Source organism: Choloepus didactylus, chromosome 9 (assembly GCF_015220235.1).
Source record: "Choloepus didactylus isolate mChoDid1 chromosome 9, mChoDid1.pri, whole genome shotgun sequence".
In the NCBI taxonomy this organism is placed as follows: domain Eukaryota; kingdom Metazoa; phylum Chordata; class Mammalia; order Pilosa; family Megalonychidae; genus Choloepus; species Choloepus didactylus.
In genome coordinates this window covers 130890118-130907857 of record NC_051315.1, presented here as the reverse complement: position 1 = coordinate 130907857, position 17740 = coordinate 130890118, and the positions used below count along the sequence as shown (strand labels likewise).

At 33.2% G+C, this 17740-nt stretch overlaps 1 protein-coding gene across 1 annotated transcript in view; it reads right to left on the bottom strand.

Annotated features, from left to right (window-relative positions):
• The window catches only part of RBM44 (RNA binding motif protein 44), an 80006-nt gene that overhangs the window by 13664 nt on the left and 48602 nt on the right, over positions 1–17740 (bottom strand). The window contains exons 3-13 of the mRNA XM_037850188.1: positions 13354–14969; positions 12999–13060; positions 11691–11864; positions 11054–11237; positions 10948–10970; positions 10732–10813; positions 8939–9053; positions 8061–8189; positions 5696–5775; positions 5519–5589; positions 598–886 (exon numbers count right to left, since the gene is read on the bottom strand). Coding sequence (XP_037706116.1) covers positions 598–886; positions 5519–5589; positions 5696–5775; positions 8061–8189; positions 8939–9053; positions 10732–10813; positions 10948–10970; positions 11054–11237; positions 11691–11864; positions 12999–13060; positions 13354–14969 — 2825 coding nt within the window. The remainder of the gene's footprint in view (positions 1–597; positions 887–5518; positions 5590–5695; positions 5776–8060; positions 8190–8938; positions 9054–10731; positions 10814–10947; positions 10971–11053; positions 11238–11690; positions 11865–12998; positions 13061–13353; positions 14970–17740) is intronic.

Genomic DNA, 17740 nt, shown 5'->3' with positions numbered 1-17740 from the left:
AAAATAGGGTGGAATGGGGGGGATGATTTGGGTGTTCTTTTTTATTTTTATTTTTTATTCTTATTCTGATTTTTCCTGGTATAAGGAAAATGTTCAAAAATAGATTGGGGTGACGAATGCACAACTATATGATGGTACTGTGAACAGGTGATGTACACCATGGATGACTGTATGGTATGTGAATATATCTCAATAAAACTGAATTAAAAAAAATAGAATGACTGTATTTTGTGGTTTTAACAATTACGAGGTAAGATTACCTGTGAAAAAAAGAATGATGGCAGTGTAATTAGCTACTTAAAGCACAGTACTGTCCAGGAACAAAGAGAAAGATAAAAAGACCACGAAGCATTAGCCAAGAGCCTCGCTAAAGTTAAAGAGAATGTGAGGTCTACAAAGATCGATGTTTTCCCTCAGGAGCAACTGGCACCGTACAAAAGCAGGTTAGGGTGGATCCAACGTTAAAAATGATTCAGAATTAATGCTCTCACTTCCACTTCAAGACTGCTGAGACTAGAGTTATTTATTCTATAAAGCTACTTACAGCAAATATGACAGGTACAAAGACTATTGAAGGGATCCATCAAGAAAACTAACCTTATGGTCCAAAGGGAAAAACTCACTGTCCTGCTCAGATGCCAACTGCCTCGGTCTAGTTCTGGGCAATCTAGAAAGAGAGGAGGGTGAGTTGATTTCTTTGTTTGTGCTTTTCTCCAAATTATTCAAACTAACTCTACTTCCATTTTTGGAGGACATTGGTGATGTATATTCTCCAGGAGTTTTAACAAGCCGCACGTTTACTGACTTTCCGTTTATTTCTATTCCATTCATTTCTTTTGCAGCAGTCTTTGCATCACTGTTTTTTTTAAAAGCAAGAGATGCATATCTAAAATATAAAAGCAGAAAACCAAAAGGTTCTATGTTAATGACTTTAAATTGCTTCAAACTTAATTTCATAACTATTGGCTAAAAATATGTCTTTCACAAAAGTAACAACTCTTAAAAACCAGAAGTTATTACATTTACCTTGGAATTATGAAAATATTTATTTAGGATAACTAAATAAAAAACAAATTAAAGATGATAAATACAGGATAGTAAAGCTTTATTCAACATTTTTTATGTATTATCCCCTAGTAATTTTATATTAAAATGTAATATTTTAGGAAACTCAAAAGAATTCCTAGTCCAATTATTAGAAATATTTTTGGACATAAGATAAAATAATCAACTGCATTTCTACTCATCACCAGTGAGAAAAAATAATTTTTAAAAAGACAATCTTTAAAACAATACAAAGAGGTAAACAGGAATAAATCTAACAGAAGATGTGTTGAGAGCTGTTTGTACAAAAATAGAAAATGGAAAAATATACCATGCTCATGGAAGGGAAGGATTCAATATTAAAAAAACATGAAATTTCCCCAGATTTATCTATAGATCTAATACAATTTCAATCAAAATCCCAAAAGGTTTTACTGTGGAACTTGACAACCTGACTTTAAAATATGGAAAAGCAAAGAACTGGAGCATCAAGATGCTACACATATATGCAAAGCTGACATATGACACAGCCATACAGATTAGTGGACTAGGGACAATTCGTTATCCCTAAGAAAACTGTTTAAATGAATCCGTGTATACAAACATGTATATATAAACTCCAGATAGATCAAACGTGAAAGGAAAAATTTAAAAACATTTAGAGAATATATGAGAGAATGCCTTTATGACCTTGGAGTAGGAACATATTTCTTAAATATACAAACAGCACAAATCATAAGAACTACCAGTTGTCCATTCATCAAAAGATACCATAAAAATAGAAAAGACAAGCCTCCAAGTGAAAAAAGATATCTGCAACATATGCAACTGCCAAAAGTTAGTATCCAGATTATATTAAAAACTCTTAATCAATAAGAAAAATACAAAAAATTTAAAAGAAAAAAAAGGAGCAAAGAAAATGATAGGCACCCCACAGAAGAGATACAAGAATGGTCAATAAAAGATGTTCAACCTTATTAGTGATGAAGGAAATGCAAATTAAAACCAAGAGCTACTATTTCATGCCTACCAAATTGGCAATACTGACACTCCTGCTGGAGAGAGTGTAAATCGGCACAACCACCAAGGAAAGAGTTTGGCATTATCTAATAGTGCTGGGTTTGCACAGATGCCGAGACTTATCAGTTTTACTTTGAGGTATTCATCTCAGAAAACTCTTGCATATGTATGACCAGGAAACAAGTAAAAGACTGTTCCCAGCAGCACTTGTTTAAACAGCAAAACACCAGAAACAACTCCAATTTCCAATGATAGTAAAGTGAAAAAACAATGAAAATGAGCAAGCCTCAGCTAAACATATCACCATGGATGAATTTCAAAAACAACGTTGAGTGAGAAATAAACTGCAGAAAAATACAGAGTATGATTTTATTTATATAAAATTCAACAACAGTAATACCTAAAAGGTATACTGTTCAGGGATATATCTATACGTTATATCTGTACCTCTATACAGAAACTATAAAGAAAAGCAAGAATGATTAACACAAAATCAGGAGAGTGATTGATCTCTATGGTGAAGGGCAGGAAGTAATCAGACAGGGGGCTTCAGGAGGCAGTAAAGTTCCAATTCTATGCTGGGTAATGGTTACATGGGTGTTCTCTTATGATTTTTTTCCTTCAAGTGTACATATATTATATATTACCTGCCCCAAAGTACATACACTTCATAATATAAATGTTTAACATTCTATGTTTTAGATATTTTGATTTGGAGATAAGTTAAATTCTATTATTTTAAATTCTATAATTTATTCCTGTTAGAGTATAAGGAAGAGATACAAAGATTATCTTCAGCGATAGGATTTATTTTAAGGAAATTCATGGAATGAGGCAGCCAGGACCATGATCTCACAATAACACCATCACTCTAGGTGCCAGTGTGCTTCAGAGAGAAAGCAGCAGCAGCTCATGGGTGTTCAGGTTATAAAAAGGAGCCCGAGTATTCAACCCAACCAGAGCAGCATTTATATCTGGAAAGAATATAAATGAAATATATATATAAAGAATATATATATTCTTTATATATTTTATATGTATATATTTATATATATATTTATATTTTATATATTTATATATTTAATATATTCTTTATATATATAAAGAATATATATATGAAGAATATAAATATAAATGAAATATATATATAAAGAAAAAATCTGGAAAGAATCCCAGGCTTTAATGCTATCTAAAAAGGAAGCTCCTTCCAGGTCAGATTTTCATGTCAAGTTACCTCAGAACGGGCTGGTTGGCTTCCCTTGAGTCAAAGGTACACATGATATGGTTGTGGCCAAAGTACTAATTAATGTAAATGGAATATATTCTCCTATTAATGGAAAAAGATTATAGAAGAGGTCAATATGCAAAACAGAAGCATATATGCAGTACCTACATAAAAGAGATTCTGGAGCAAAGAAAGAGGCAGACCAGGCAAATGCAAACTAAAAGAAAGTAAGGGTCCTAATATGCATTCAGAAAAGGACCAATTTAAGGCAAAGAGCATTAACCAACAAAAAAGACATTTAATAGTAACAATGCATTCAATCCCCCCCAAAAGAGAAAAGTAACGACTCTTTAAGAACCAACGAACAAAATAAAAACTATAAAAAATGAAAGCAATAAAAACACACACAGTATAAGCAGCAGACTTTAACTCATCTTTCAGCCTACAATTAATCAAGTTAAAAAAAAAAATGCTAGAGAACAGTTGATGAGGCTAATCTAATAAATACATAACAAACATTATGCCCTCCCTGTTTGACCAGCTTAGGTCAAAAGGAGGCAGCATGTACACAGATGTCTTCGTGGAATGAAGAGGGAGAGTAATTCTCTTTAAAGAAGGAGAGAGGCTTCCACAGAAGGAGTAAGGATTCTTCCAGTAGAAGATTTGGTTTTAAGAACATTCAAATTCTTACATCCTTACACTACTAAATAAGGAAGAATGACAAAAAAAAAGCACATTTAATTAGAAAAAAATAGAAAAAGAAAATAAATGCAAGAAAACAAGAAGGATATTAACATAGATGAAGAAATCAGAAAACAGAAACAAATCAATCTAAGAACTAGTTCTGTGCAACACGCAATAAAGCTGATAAGCACTGAAGTAACAAAACCAAGAAGAGATAAGGTGTATTAGAAGATGATAAAATTAACCCAAATGAGGAATGGAAAGGGGCAATATTCACAGATACCAAAAGAATTACATTTTTAAAGAAAATCATCTAAGTAGGGTTTAAAGTTTACTGACAGAAGGGGTGTGCTAAGTATTAATTCTTTTAAATTGACAATATAGACCAAAACCAGAGAAAACCTAAAAAGAATTTCAACCATATAACTAAGAAAGTTGGCAAGAGCTATCCCCCTAAAAGTACCACCCCTCACAGTGTCAATGGAAAGATGATATACATACTGAAGAATGGCTGTTTTTGAATGATGAAACTATTGATAATGTTTTATTACCTCCTTGTATTTACCTGTGTTTTCTAAATTTTCACAGAATTTTTAATATTTCAAATAAGAAAAAGCACATTAAAAAAAAAAAAATTCAACAAGATACTAAAAAAATCGTTCACATCAAGTTGTACTCCCAGGATTACAACACTACTATAATGTAATGAAATGTATTAACACCATATCAAATAAAGCCAAATAAATAAAATAAGAAAAAAAACATGATTTTAATAGATTCCATTTAAGACAAATTTCAACAACTATTTTTAATATACTTCAACCTCAACTACAAATAGAATCCTTTCTTAACTGATAAAGATTTTTATATATGAAATAAACAGCTATCATTTGTAAGGATGAAAGAGTAAAGGCATCTCCATTAGCTATAACTATTATTATTTAATACTTTTGAAAATTCTGGCAGTATCACAAAACAGAAAGGATCAATGTAAGAATTGGAAATGATGATTTGTAAATGAAATAGTTATCTAAAAATACAAAAGCATCAGCTTGTAAGTAATCAAAATCAGATTAATGAAACTAAGTACAATGTTCTGGGTGCTCAGGACATGCAGGCTCTGCCCTGAGAGGTCTGCATATTTGAACTCTAGCAGTGCCCCAGTAGTGCTAGGAAAGGGCTAGTATTACCTCCACTGGACAGACCAAGGGTCTTGAGATACAGAAACCTGCCCAAGTTGTCTAGCTCTAGAGTCCATTCTCTTCATTAATGCATGCTACTGCTCCCTCAAAATGCTATGACACAAGATAAAACACATAAAACTCAGGAACTATTCTATGTGCCATCAATAACAGATAAAACGGAATAGAGAACAGCACTGGTTAAGGACTGTAGTTATTTGTAAATGTGTCTCCTCTGAGTCTGGGATCTCCCTAGGGGAAAGGCCCTTGACTTTGTCACTGTCATAGCAGATCTCCAGTAAAGAACTTGTGGTACACAGCAGGCACCCAGTAAATGCACATTTCTTGAATCTGGAAAACATACCTGTAATTAGAATAATCATAAATTGAAATTTCAGAAACTTGGTATTTTTGGAAATGAGACCTTAAATCAGCCTAGAAGAAAAAGAAAAGCTTGTTAAAGTAGAAAAACAACAAATGATCAAAACAAGAACAATTAGTAGATTTGAAAATGAAGCTCCAAAAGGAAACCCTGGCATACCTCAGATACTGAAGGACAGAGACCACCAACGTGTATCAAATAACCTTTATCTCTTCGTAAAGGTTCAAAATTCTTCATTTCTGCTTGTAGAGAAACATAATAGAAACAACAGAAAATGACCACTACGCTTCCAAAATTGTACTGATATTTTTAAGAGAAAACGTGAGAACTGTCAAATATTTCATTTCCTTTTTTTTTTTTTTTTTTTTTTTTTTTACTGTCACAAAGCTTATTATAAAGTTATTAGCAATTATCAGCACTAGACCCCAAGACTGGACGTTTGGAGTATAGTTTTAGAATATCTGGGCCCTAATCACATCACCTTAAAAATAAAGAGCTTGGATTTGTTGATATTAAGTTCCTTGTACTAAAAAATGCATCAGTAACACACAAGCATAGTGGTCATTTACATCATAATGAAGAAAAGTGTCTTTCACTTGTCTCTGGTTAGAGAAATGCTCTCTAGAATGCTGGATGCATCCTAACTTGTGCCAGTGTTAAGGCTGGCTACAGCTAGTGATCCCAGAGTTCTCTTTATGCACCTTCCTTTTCTGGGAAAATATCACACCAAGAAAACCTTTAAATCAGACAAATGTCAACAACATTTATCTAGCTTGACCACTCTAGCTGATGGTATTGGCACATAAGGAAAAAAATGGGGGAGCGGGGAGGAGTAACTTGATTCAGATAGCACTATTTTAGAAACCACAAATATTAAGATTATAGATTTTTCTCTTGCATTTTTATGGTTTCTATTTTGAAGTAAGGAGAACCTAATCTTAAACCAAAAAGGATTCATGGAGTTGAGATTCTTTCAACATTATTAATAGTATCTATACCTGGGACATAGGAGGTTCTCAATAAATATTTCTTGAATGAATTCTAAGAATAGCTTTTATTTATGTTTTATAATTTTTATATTGTAATGGGAGATTCATACATTTTTTTCATCAAATAATAATAAGAAGAAGAATAGCCCAACAATTATCAGGTGCTTCCCATGTTTTAGGCGTATGCCAAGCACTTTATAAGAATCGTCTCATGTACGCAACTACCCCAGATGTAGGTATTGATATTTTCATTTTATAGATGAGATTGTGAGGTCTCAGGAGTTTAGGTCACACATCTAGCAAGTGGCAGTGCTGGGATTCAGGCAGAGACCTTCATTTATAGGCAAATAATACCTACCCCTCCTTTATTAATTTACTTCATTTAACTTGTTAATCTCTGGACTATAACGTATTCTATAGAGAAAATAACGAAAAAATTTATCTTTATAATCGATATTTTTACATATGGATGAGAAGGCAGTGAGGAGCTACAGTATAGTAATAAAAGGCCATGAATAAGAAACAGAAAACATACGATCTATTCATCAACTTCCCTTTCACCAGTTCAAACAAAATGTTTATTGAACACCTGGTGGGCCAGGCATCATACCTAGCACTGGGTATAGACAGTGAACAAAACATATGAATTTCTGACCCCCACCAAGCTAAAATTCAAGTTTGGGCAGCCAGTCAACATATCAAATAAAATATACAGAAGGTGATAAGTAGTATCAAAGAAAACAATCAAGGAAAGAAACAAAGTAGTTATGGTAAAACTAAGTAATATTTATTTTAAATTGTATATGTGTATTATAAATTTGCATACAGAAATGCATAAAAGAATGGTCACTGAAATATTAATAATGGTTACTGTAGGGTAGAGAAACTTCAGTTGATTTTAATTTTCTTAACTTTTCTACTTTGTTCAAAAATCTTCAGCATTATTTATACAATCATAATACTACCACTGCTATTTTGGAAAATAAAAGAAAAATACGCAGCAGTACATGGGAAAAAATAAAAGAAAGTAGCACAGATATCATCAGAAATGACAGAAGAGCAAAAATCAGATTCCCAAGGAAATTTCAAGACTATTTTAAGCAATTAAGGACTATCTAAAGAGGAAAACATTCCTGAAATGGACTATATTATTGAAGGGAGGGAAAGCAGCTTCCATCTCTCATGCCAGGCTGACAGATGAGTCCTGGCTGCCTGATGGATCATCATGTTTCTCAGGCCGGGAGAGTGCCTAACAAGGCGCAAAGGAAAAGGATGCCCAGGGGAGGCACAGATGCTGAGCCTCTCTCCCTGCTAACTGGATCCCGGATTTAAGGAGGCAGTCTTCTGAAAAAGAACATTTTCTTAAAAAAAAAAATCTCCAAATGTTCAATTTTCTGTATTTGTATTTATAAAGTGAAGCCACTAACAGGTGTTAAACGTTAAAACAGCCCAGTCTGTCCAAATAACAGAAAAGAGAAGCATTATTTACAAATAAGCTAGGTTAGGATTTTTCAGTAAACTCCTATGAAACCCACCTAGTGTCAACTTCAGATTCCGTCTGTCTTGTTCCATTTGATTCTCTTGTGTTCCTGAGGAGTCAACTACTGTAAGGTTCTCTTTAGCATCAAACCAGTCTTCACTTAGTTCTTGATAATTTTTACAGTCTAAGAAATTGAACATAATTAGCTATGAATTGTGTATAATGTGTCCAACCCTCTGAGAAGTTATCTAAAAAATACGGATGAATCAGCATGATGATGACTATTAGTTTTTGTATACATCTAAACAATAATGATTAGAAAAATGCAAGAACCAAGCATAAAGATACTCTGAGTAGGGATTTCCAACAGTCCCTGAGTAAAAAGTACTTTTTGGTCTGAATGATCTGCTTCCCAGTTTTCCTTTAACACTGATTCCCAGCTAAGTAAAAGCCTTACTTTTCTGATTTTTAAATTGTTCCTTTTTGAAGCAGAAACATATTATCCTTATAAAAAGAGTAATAAAAATCTTTAAAGGGATTAAGCAGTGTTACTGCTTTTGAACTCATAAAAATTGAATTAATGATCATTTTGGAATGATCATAATCTCTTTTCATAGAGGACAAAACCAAAAAATAAACACATACAACTTACAGAGACACAAATTAGACATAAGAAACAATTTTCAGACTGGAAAACATGACCAGAAGAATAGAAGTCCATACTATTATTTGGCATTATCAGATATATTAAGTAACCTTAAAGTTGTCAAAGAGAAGTAACACAAACATACTTAACATTCATAATCAGAATGATGCCATTTGGTCAATTAAAATATTTATTTTTATTTAATCAATAAGAATTAGGGATATTTTAAGCTTATTATTTATTTTCTGGCAATTATATATAAGAATATATTATGTTTTTATCCTGACCTTTATCATCAAGTTTCAGTTGACTAAAGTCGACATTTATATCACCATTATTTAAACCATCATTCTTAGGTGACGTATCTTGTTTGGGATGACAATTGTCAGATAATAAAGATATCTGAGGATTAAAATAATGAAAACAACAATATTAAGTAATGACTAACATTTAATGCACTCTTACTATGTGACAGGCACTCCTCACTGACATTATTTAGCTCTCACAACGAGGATGAGGAGAGAAAAACTATTATCAACCCCACTTTACAGTGAGAAAACTGAATCTAAGCAACTTGTTGCTTCTGTCACCCAGTCAACGAAGGTTAGGACAAAACCCAGGCAATCTGCGTACAGTGACACTACCACTATTGGGCAAAGTATGGAATACATGCATTAGAAGTTCTTGAGGTAATTTTTGGAGGTACACATATAAATATTTTTACATTAGCATATAACAATTGTATAATTAATTTAATGTATGCTAATATATAACTTTAGGTTATAGAAAGTAATATTTCTTTTCCATATGTAATAGTGACAGTTACTCTTTACACTTACTTTTTTTAAAAAAGGAGAATCATTTAAATAAAAACACAAAGAAAATAACATAGGTAATATATAGCCATGGTACATTCATGGTACATAAATGACTGAATTTTATCAATAGTGCACTATGCTGTACTGACTTTCATACATAACTTAATAAGATAAATATTACAGTGTAAATCCAATGTGAAATAGTTTTATAACACAAAACTAAAATTATAAAAAGTATGTTGTATCTGCAACTTGAACTTTTGAAAATTATTTATATTTCTCCCTAAACAAACACTACCATTACAATGATGGAAAACAAAACCCTCCAGAATATCATGTCATTAAGCTGAAAAGTTTTTTAAGCAAACTATGCAGGAAATTTGAAATAAATGTGAACTTTGAAATAAAAATCTAGTTTTGGATATAGATAATTGAGAATTTATTTATTTTTAAAAAGAACAGAACAGTGGAATAGATAATTTGCTAAAGTAATTTACTTATAATCATTTGAGTTTACAGAAAGGAACACAATTTAATAAAGTATTTCATTTTTGGCTTTGGAATGCATGTTATTATTCAAAACTACCCAAATAATGACACTTCCGGGTTAAGAACAAACAAAGCCAGAAAGTAAAAACAAACTTCACCTTCCCTCCCACATTTCCTTGCTTGATAATGGGATATAACTTATGTTTCTATATCGCATCACCATTTGCAGATTGCTCTCACACAGACTATGTCATCTGACAAACATTTACTTAGGGGAGCAAGAGAGGCTGAGAAAAGCTTATAAAAGGCATTTTGGAACCATTTTAATCATTTCAATAGAGGAGGAGTTAAAGCTTTCCCCTATTTCAAATAAATGGAATATAGTTGTCTTCTACCTCACATGACTTAAGTGCAAGATATGAGCTTTAACCACATTGGCTCGACATGATGATGGCCACACATCATGGGTCTGTTTGGGACAGGCTTGGTTAATACCTATTGTCGTGGAATTATTAACATCAGTATCAAAAATCTCCTGGTTTGATGATAAATTATATGGTCATCCTACTCAACATATCCTACTGATATCTGTTTCATTAGGACCGAACTTAAAAATACCATTATGTTCCTTTTAATCAGTTATAACCCTCAAATTGTGGTATACAAAGTAAGCCTGTTGAGTGAAAAGAAGAGATTCTGAAAACTATTGTTTACTATGCTTAAGCAATAAAACTAAAGATTTACACTGCTGAACTACTTTTGAAAAATCTCACTTGAGAGGGCGTCTTTTTCAGACTTGAAGAAACACCGTCACATGCACTTTGATTATCTAGTCTGGAATCTGCTCCTGAAAAGCTAAACAGGTAAATATTTAGTTAAAAGAAATTACCAATGTCCTGAAAAACAACCAAAACAGAAAACTTAAGTCAACTGAATTAAGCAATTTTTAAGATCTAGCGAATTCTAAATTAGATGAAATCATAACTTACACTTGTGATTCTTCTTTCATTAACTGGGAAAAGAGAAGAAAAATCTTTAAAATTGTTTTCTGTCTAAATGAAGTAAAAAATTTATTCCTAACACATACATACATACCCTTGAAGCAAAAGTAGAGAAGGTAGATAATAACTTTGATTCCACTGACAGTGGGGGCAGCTCTTCCAGTGGTATGCCTTTGTTTATTTTTTCTTTCAAACTTGCATATCGAACTTTTAAGTCTCCCCAAACAGATAGTAGTGCTGATCCTAATTCCTTTTTAGCAGAATTACTTGATAACCTCCTGTACAAAAATTAAGTTCATAAAATTAAATTATTTAGGCCCATGTCATTATATTATACACTTAGCTCTAACTCTAACAGGATCTTTAAAATTTTTTTCTTTTAAAGTTGTTTAGTAAAATCAAAAGAACTACGGTAGATATGCTTTTCTAGGGGCAGTACAAACCACCCTCAAAATATGAGCCAGACAGGATGCAGCAGAATGTCATGCAAACCCCTTTAACATCAAATCTTTTTACTGGACTCTTCATCCCAACCATGCAGTGTTGCCATTCCATGGAATACAAAAGTATTACTTTTTTAAATTCCGTTATCTCCAGGTCAGCTAACAAACCCACTTATAATCTACCCCTCATTTGGCCCTTCAAAAATAAAAATTCAAGAATTTTTCTAGAATAAATGTAAAGCTAGTACTAAGTATCTAAGAAGATACAGGTTTAAAATTAATAAGCACCTATCTGATCCTTCCCTATTTTCCAACACAAGTTTATAAATGTCACAACAATGGTGATAACACATCTGATAGTGAACGTTTAGAAGGTGCAGCTCTGCTTTCATGGCCCTCTGCATAATTTTCTGGCAGCACTTTGATGGCAAATTCTCCATCTCTTTAGAAAGCTGAAATTCTCTTTAAAAGAAAAGATAGGATTAGTTAAGATCCCAAATATTTTTCTATGTTAATGACATATCTCGTAAAACAGATTTCAAATTCCTTACATTTCCCTGTCAAGTATGAATCTCAACTAAAGAGGGAATTGCAGGAACACATTAGAAAACATTCCTAGTAGTCAAGGAGGCAAACAATTCTCAAATACATACTTTCTGTAAGATCTTGGTCTTCTTTTATTAAAAAAAAGGACTCCACTATAAAGTAATGACTTCATTTATCCAGAATCAAGGAATTTCCTACCTGAATCAAGCTTTGGCCAAGATTTTTCAAAGCTGTAAGCATTTTAGATGGAAAGTGTTCTTAAATGTATTATCTTTTTGATAGAAAACAGACAGGTTTTTCTTAATAATGAAGGGTCATTATTATAAACAAGTATCTTTCTAGGCTGTTAAACAAACAAAATTCCCAAGTCACTATGTTTTTGAGTTTCAATAGTGTTTGGAGATCTTCCCTTGCTACCAGTGGCCACTTCCAGCTGTTCTCAAATGCTTCTGCCTCTGGAAACCAACTCTTCTATTTCATGTTATGTGTCGGAATTCTTGTTAGAAGAAGAGTGAAGCGAAAAGTAAAGGACCTTAGAGAATAATTAATCTGGCTTCTCAGAGACCTTCCCTTTCCTCCCCCTCCTATGGGTTCTCTATTGTGTTCTGAATTAGAAGAATATCAAATAAATGCAAAGTATTTGCATTATACAATGAACTAAAAATCAAAGTCAAAATACCATGGCACAAGTAGCTATTTATTTCTTCAAACATATGAAGTTTTCCAAAGGTAATAATCTGGTTTGGTCTACAGGGGGGATCAAATGAAAAAAAATGTAATAATCATATCAGTATGGATTTGGACCAAATAAGTAAATATAAAATGCCATGAGCTTTTGAAGGAATTACCGAGATTAAAATCTCAATAAGTGAAGAGCGTCAACATTCTATATTGTTTTAATACTTATTTGTTTGAAGGCAAATGGTTGAAGCAGATGATCTCTTAGATCCTTTTTAGCTATTACTTTATATGCCTAAGAATGCCAGACAAAAAGCCAAAACTATTTTTGTTTTTTCCACGTGTATCTGCAAGCTTATACATATGACATACCTCTCAGAATTCTGTTTCTTTAAGTCTGTGTTATCAAATGTTTTTCTTAATTCCAAGGAATCCTGAAAATATTATTTAAAATTAAATTAGAAATCCATGACATATAACATATCTTATATTTGGAGTTCCAAACTGACAAAGTGTAAAACCCAATTTCTAATTCACTTTGTGGCAATAGCTGTCACCAGAGGACAGAGCTAGTAGCAATCTATCCACCCTTTCCCCTCATCTAGCATTTTCTCACAAAACCCTTGGGAACCCCTGCTATAATTCAATGAACCAAACATTAACATTAGCAAACCCTGCCTCTTTATAAAGTCAAATAAAATTTTATCAGTCATCATATAGGTGTTACCTTATTTAGGAAATTTCCATAAGGTTTTAAACTGTCAACTGAGAGGGATTTTCCCAGTCCTTTTGTCATAGCCATCTGTGTATCCACACACTCTTGACGGTATGACCAATCTGTGTTACAAGCCACACTTCTGTGTTTCTCACTCTGCCATTCGCCAGGCCGTTTTTTACTCATCATTGTTATCTCTGTATTGCTCGATGTAGATACTACTGAAGATCTTGCACTTGTCGCCCTGCTGGTTGTGAAACAAGCCCTAAAATCAGTGCTGACGTCCACTGTCTGATTAACTGTAACTGTGCAACTCGCTGCATCTGTCACCAGTTTAGGACATGTCCTTTCCATATCATGAAAGCATGCTTTATTTGTGGTAGTACAATTAGTAGCTTTTAGGGAGCTATCTTCTTCTGTTGCCTGATTATCTTTCACTGCAACCTTTGGCAGAGTGACTGAAAAATCCAAGGTTTGGTCAGGTGTGTTTTGCAGGACTTTAAAATGTGAATAGCCACAGGCAGAAATCACTGAATCATCAAAAATAGAGGTCCAGGAAGCTTGACAATCTTTACAGGATTGGAGTAATGTCCCGAAAGCTTTGTTGTGTGATAATGCACTAGAATTTTCCAGCTGCTGTAGGACATTGTTCCCAACAATTGTATTTCCACAGAAATCTTTACTTTCAGTTATTTGAGATTTCATTTTATCAGTATTAGACTTAGTTTTTACTGCTTTTTGGAGGTTCAAGAAACCAATCTTAGACTGAGATTCCTGGGTATCAGGAGAACTACTTCTTAGTACAGTTTCATCAAACACTGTGTGGTACATTAAACTAGTCTCTTGTTCCTTACATTTTTCACGCTTTAGTTCATGATATTCTCTTAACATCACAGAATTCTGAAATTTGGAGCCATCAGGTGAATCTTCTTGTCCATAAACATCAACTGAATCTAAAGAAATGATAGAACCACTTTCTAATCTAACATGATTATCTTCTAGATTGCTAGAACATTTAACTTCATAAGCTGAATTTCTTAATTCCACACTTTTGGGATTACATATACTCAATGTTTTTGCTCGGTCAAAAGATAAATTGTTACTTATATATTCTTGTTCTTCTGCACTGTGATATTCCTGCTGTGAGTCCTCATTTATATCATGCTTTTGCATATCTTCAGCAGTTCCTTTATAATCATCATCTGAAATCTTGAGGCATCTTTCCAAGCCACTGGTCTTATTACCTTGATGTTCCAAAATATCAAAAAATACCTCCCTTTGTTTCTGCATTTCAGGTTGTAATTCTGAATTTAAATGAATAGGACTTTCGTTATTTACCTTTGACTCTGCAAAATGTATAGAGTATGTTTCATTCAAGAAAGCACAGTCAATACTGTCTTCAAACTCACTTGACAGAGAGTGAATACTTTCTACGTTAGTATCTTGACTTGGTGAAAAAGATGGCTCCAATAAATCTATCTTATGAATACTGTCGATTTCTTTGTTGTTAATTCTTTGTTCTAAGGACAAGGAATCCCAGTCATCTTTGTCTTCTTTAACAGTCAATTTGTCTTCATTACAACCATTGGACGATAACATGTTTTCTTTCTTAGGATTAGACAGTTCATCTGATTAAAAAGAAAAGGATAAAATGTTAACAGCAGCAACATTACAGAATCTAAGCCCTAGAAGAGACCTTAGACATGATCTGATTCAAGTTCTCTTCCTGTACAGGAATACTTTTCTCATTACCCATGACAGATGTTCATGATGGTACTCAGGATTCTTCTTAAACTCTTTCAGTGGCAAGGACTTTCTTATTTGTAAGAAAGCCACTCCATTTGTAAACAGATCTAGTAAGACACTTATTTATTATAAAAGCATTTAATAAATCATTGGGTGCCTCCTAGCACTAGCTCTAGGCATTGTAGAAACAAAGGGAAAGAAGACATGGGTGCTATTCCCTAATGCTTACAGCTTTCATGAGGGCAATAGAGAAGCACATATAGTGTATATAAAGAAGAGAGCTCACAGAGCCGTGCTGATGGAGTAGGTAAATGCTTGGGAAGAAAGAGGAACTGTGCTTCAAAGAAAACTTTACATTCTAAAAGTGTTCTGAAACAAAATAGAATAAATTATTTTAGGCAAATTAAACAGTACATGCAAAGTTTGCTGCGTGAAAGAACAAGGCATTCCCTGGAAATTTTAAGCCAGCTTGACTAGAGTGACAGGAGATGTGAACAGAAAGATGCATGAGGCAGGTTGTGAAAGGCTTTTCATGATTGCTAAGGAGTTTGGCTTTTATTCTGAGGCAATGGAGGATGACCGAAAGTTTCTCCAAAGGGTAGTCATGTGACTGGAATTGAGTTTCAGACAGCTCTGGCAACAGGAAGAATAAAGGCCTGAATGGGGAGACTGGAGGCAGGCAGGCCAAGCATGCAGAAGTGGGGCTGGAGAGGAAAGGACTGGTACAAAATATTCACAACTGACAAGTCTTGGCAGCCACTTAGAAATGCTAGATGAGGGAGAATGAGGTTGTTGGCTTTCAAATATTTTTTCTGACTGAGACAACAAGAAATACATTCTATATCGTAAATCAGAATATACATTCATATGTGTGTGTATATATATATAAGTAAAACAAAACTTATATAAAACGTAATTACTCCAACTATGCCCAATGTACTCTGGTATACATTGGTATATCTGGTATAAAAGAAAAAAAGCAGATCACAATCAGCTAAACTGATTCCATGACTTACCAATTAGCTACCAACTGCTTAAACATCTCTCTAAGATAATGCTAAGGTTATAACTTGGTACCAAAGTTGAGTGGTAATATTCAGAGTTAAAGAGACAGGGACTCTATGAAGAAGAACAGATTTAGAGGGGGAAGAGGAAAAACAAGGAGAGGAAAACAATGAGTTCATTTCCATGCAAGTGGAATTTGAAGTTAGTAATAAAACACTCAGGTAGAAATGTCTAGTGGGCCTTTATAGATAAGGGTTGGAGCCAAGGACAGCAGTGTCAGGTTCAATTATAAATTTCTGGATTGACTGTGTTTTCCTTAGAGATTTGTAGGAGTTATATTTGGGTACAATCCTTTGGTTTTTACATTCCCCTAGTTTCCTGCTTATCTTTTAACTTTTTTAAAAAAAACAGTATTTTGTCATACCAAACTTTTTTTTTTCATGGTATCATCACATAGTTGTGCATTTATCACCACAGTCAGCACCTGAGCATATCATAACAAACTTTCAAAAAGTGTTTGTTAAAAGGAACATTCTTTCCTTCTACGTCTTCTGGGTTTTGTGACTTTGTCCTTCCCTACCACATGATTATAGAAGTATTTTCTTATTATTTCTTCTAATTCTTTGGGTGCATTTTTAAAAAAACACTCAGTCTTTTAATTCCATGTAGAATTTGTTTTTCTCTCTAGTGTGAGGTAGAAATCTAAATTTTTTTCCAAAAAGAATGGCCTAACACCATTTGTTGAATAATTCAGTTTTCCTTCTGATCTGAAATGGCAAGTTTACCATACTCTAAAGTCTTCCTAATTGTTTTGTTCATAATTTCCTAACAGTTTATTTCTATTAATTCTGTTTTATTAACCAGTTTTCATTTTGTACAACAATATCATACCACTTTAATTATTGCAGTAAAAGGTGATGTTTTAATATCTGGATTAAGTTTCTTCTTTTCTTTCTTTTTTTATATTTTCTTGGCTGTGTATTCTTTCACATTTTCTCCTCCACATGAATTTTTAAAAGTTCATTTTTGGGGAAAATATTTCAAATTCCGTGACAAATCTTATTGGAATTTACTAGCAACAAGAGATAACCATGTCTAATCATGTTCAATCTCCAGCAGCCTTTCCCTAATTTTCCAACATTTACTTTATACATAGAAATTATGTTGTTTAGTACACTAGGGTTCAGGCTGATAGCTTTATTGTATAATAAAACTTTATCACTTTACAATGATGCTCTTTATCTTCTCATAATACTTTCTGCACTGATTATACTCAATATTATCACTTCAAATTTTTTAAGTTCATTTGTCTCTTAAACTTGCTCATCCTTTAAATTTTCCCTTTTTGTTTTGTGTCACATGAACAATGTAGAATGGAATTTTTACATTAATCTACAATGTCAAGTAATAGTTAAAACCATATATATTTATAAGCACTTAAAGTTTAGGCTTCTTTGTTTTTATGCTCTCGCCATTTCTTATTTCCTCTTCTACCATTAATGCAGAAAAAAAAATTTCAGATTTCTATGGAGACAAAACATATATAATTGGCTGGGAAGCAGAGGTCAACCTGACCACTTTCCACTTCACTTATTACCCTGAAAGCAACTATGCTGGCCAGCACTTCCTGAGAGCCTGGCCGGGCAGA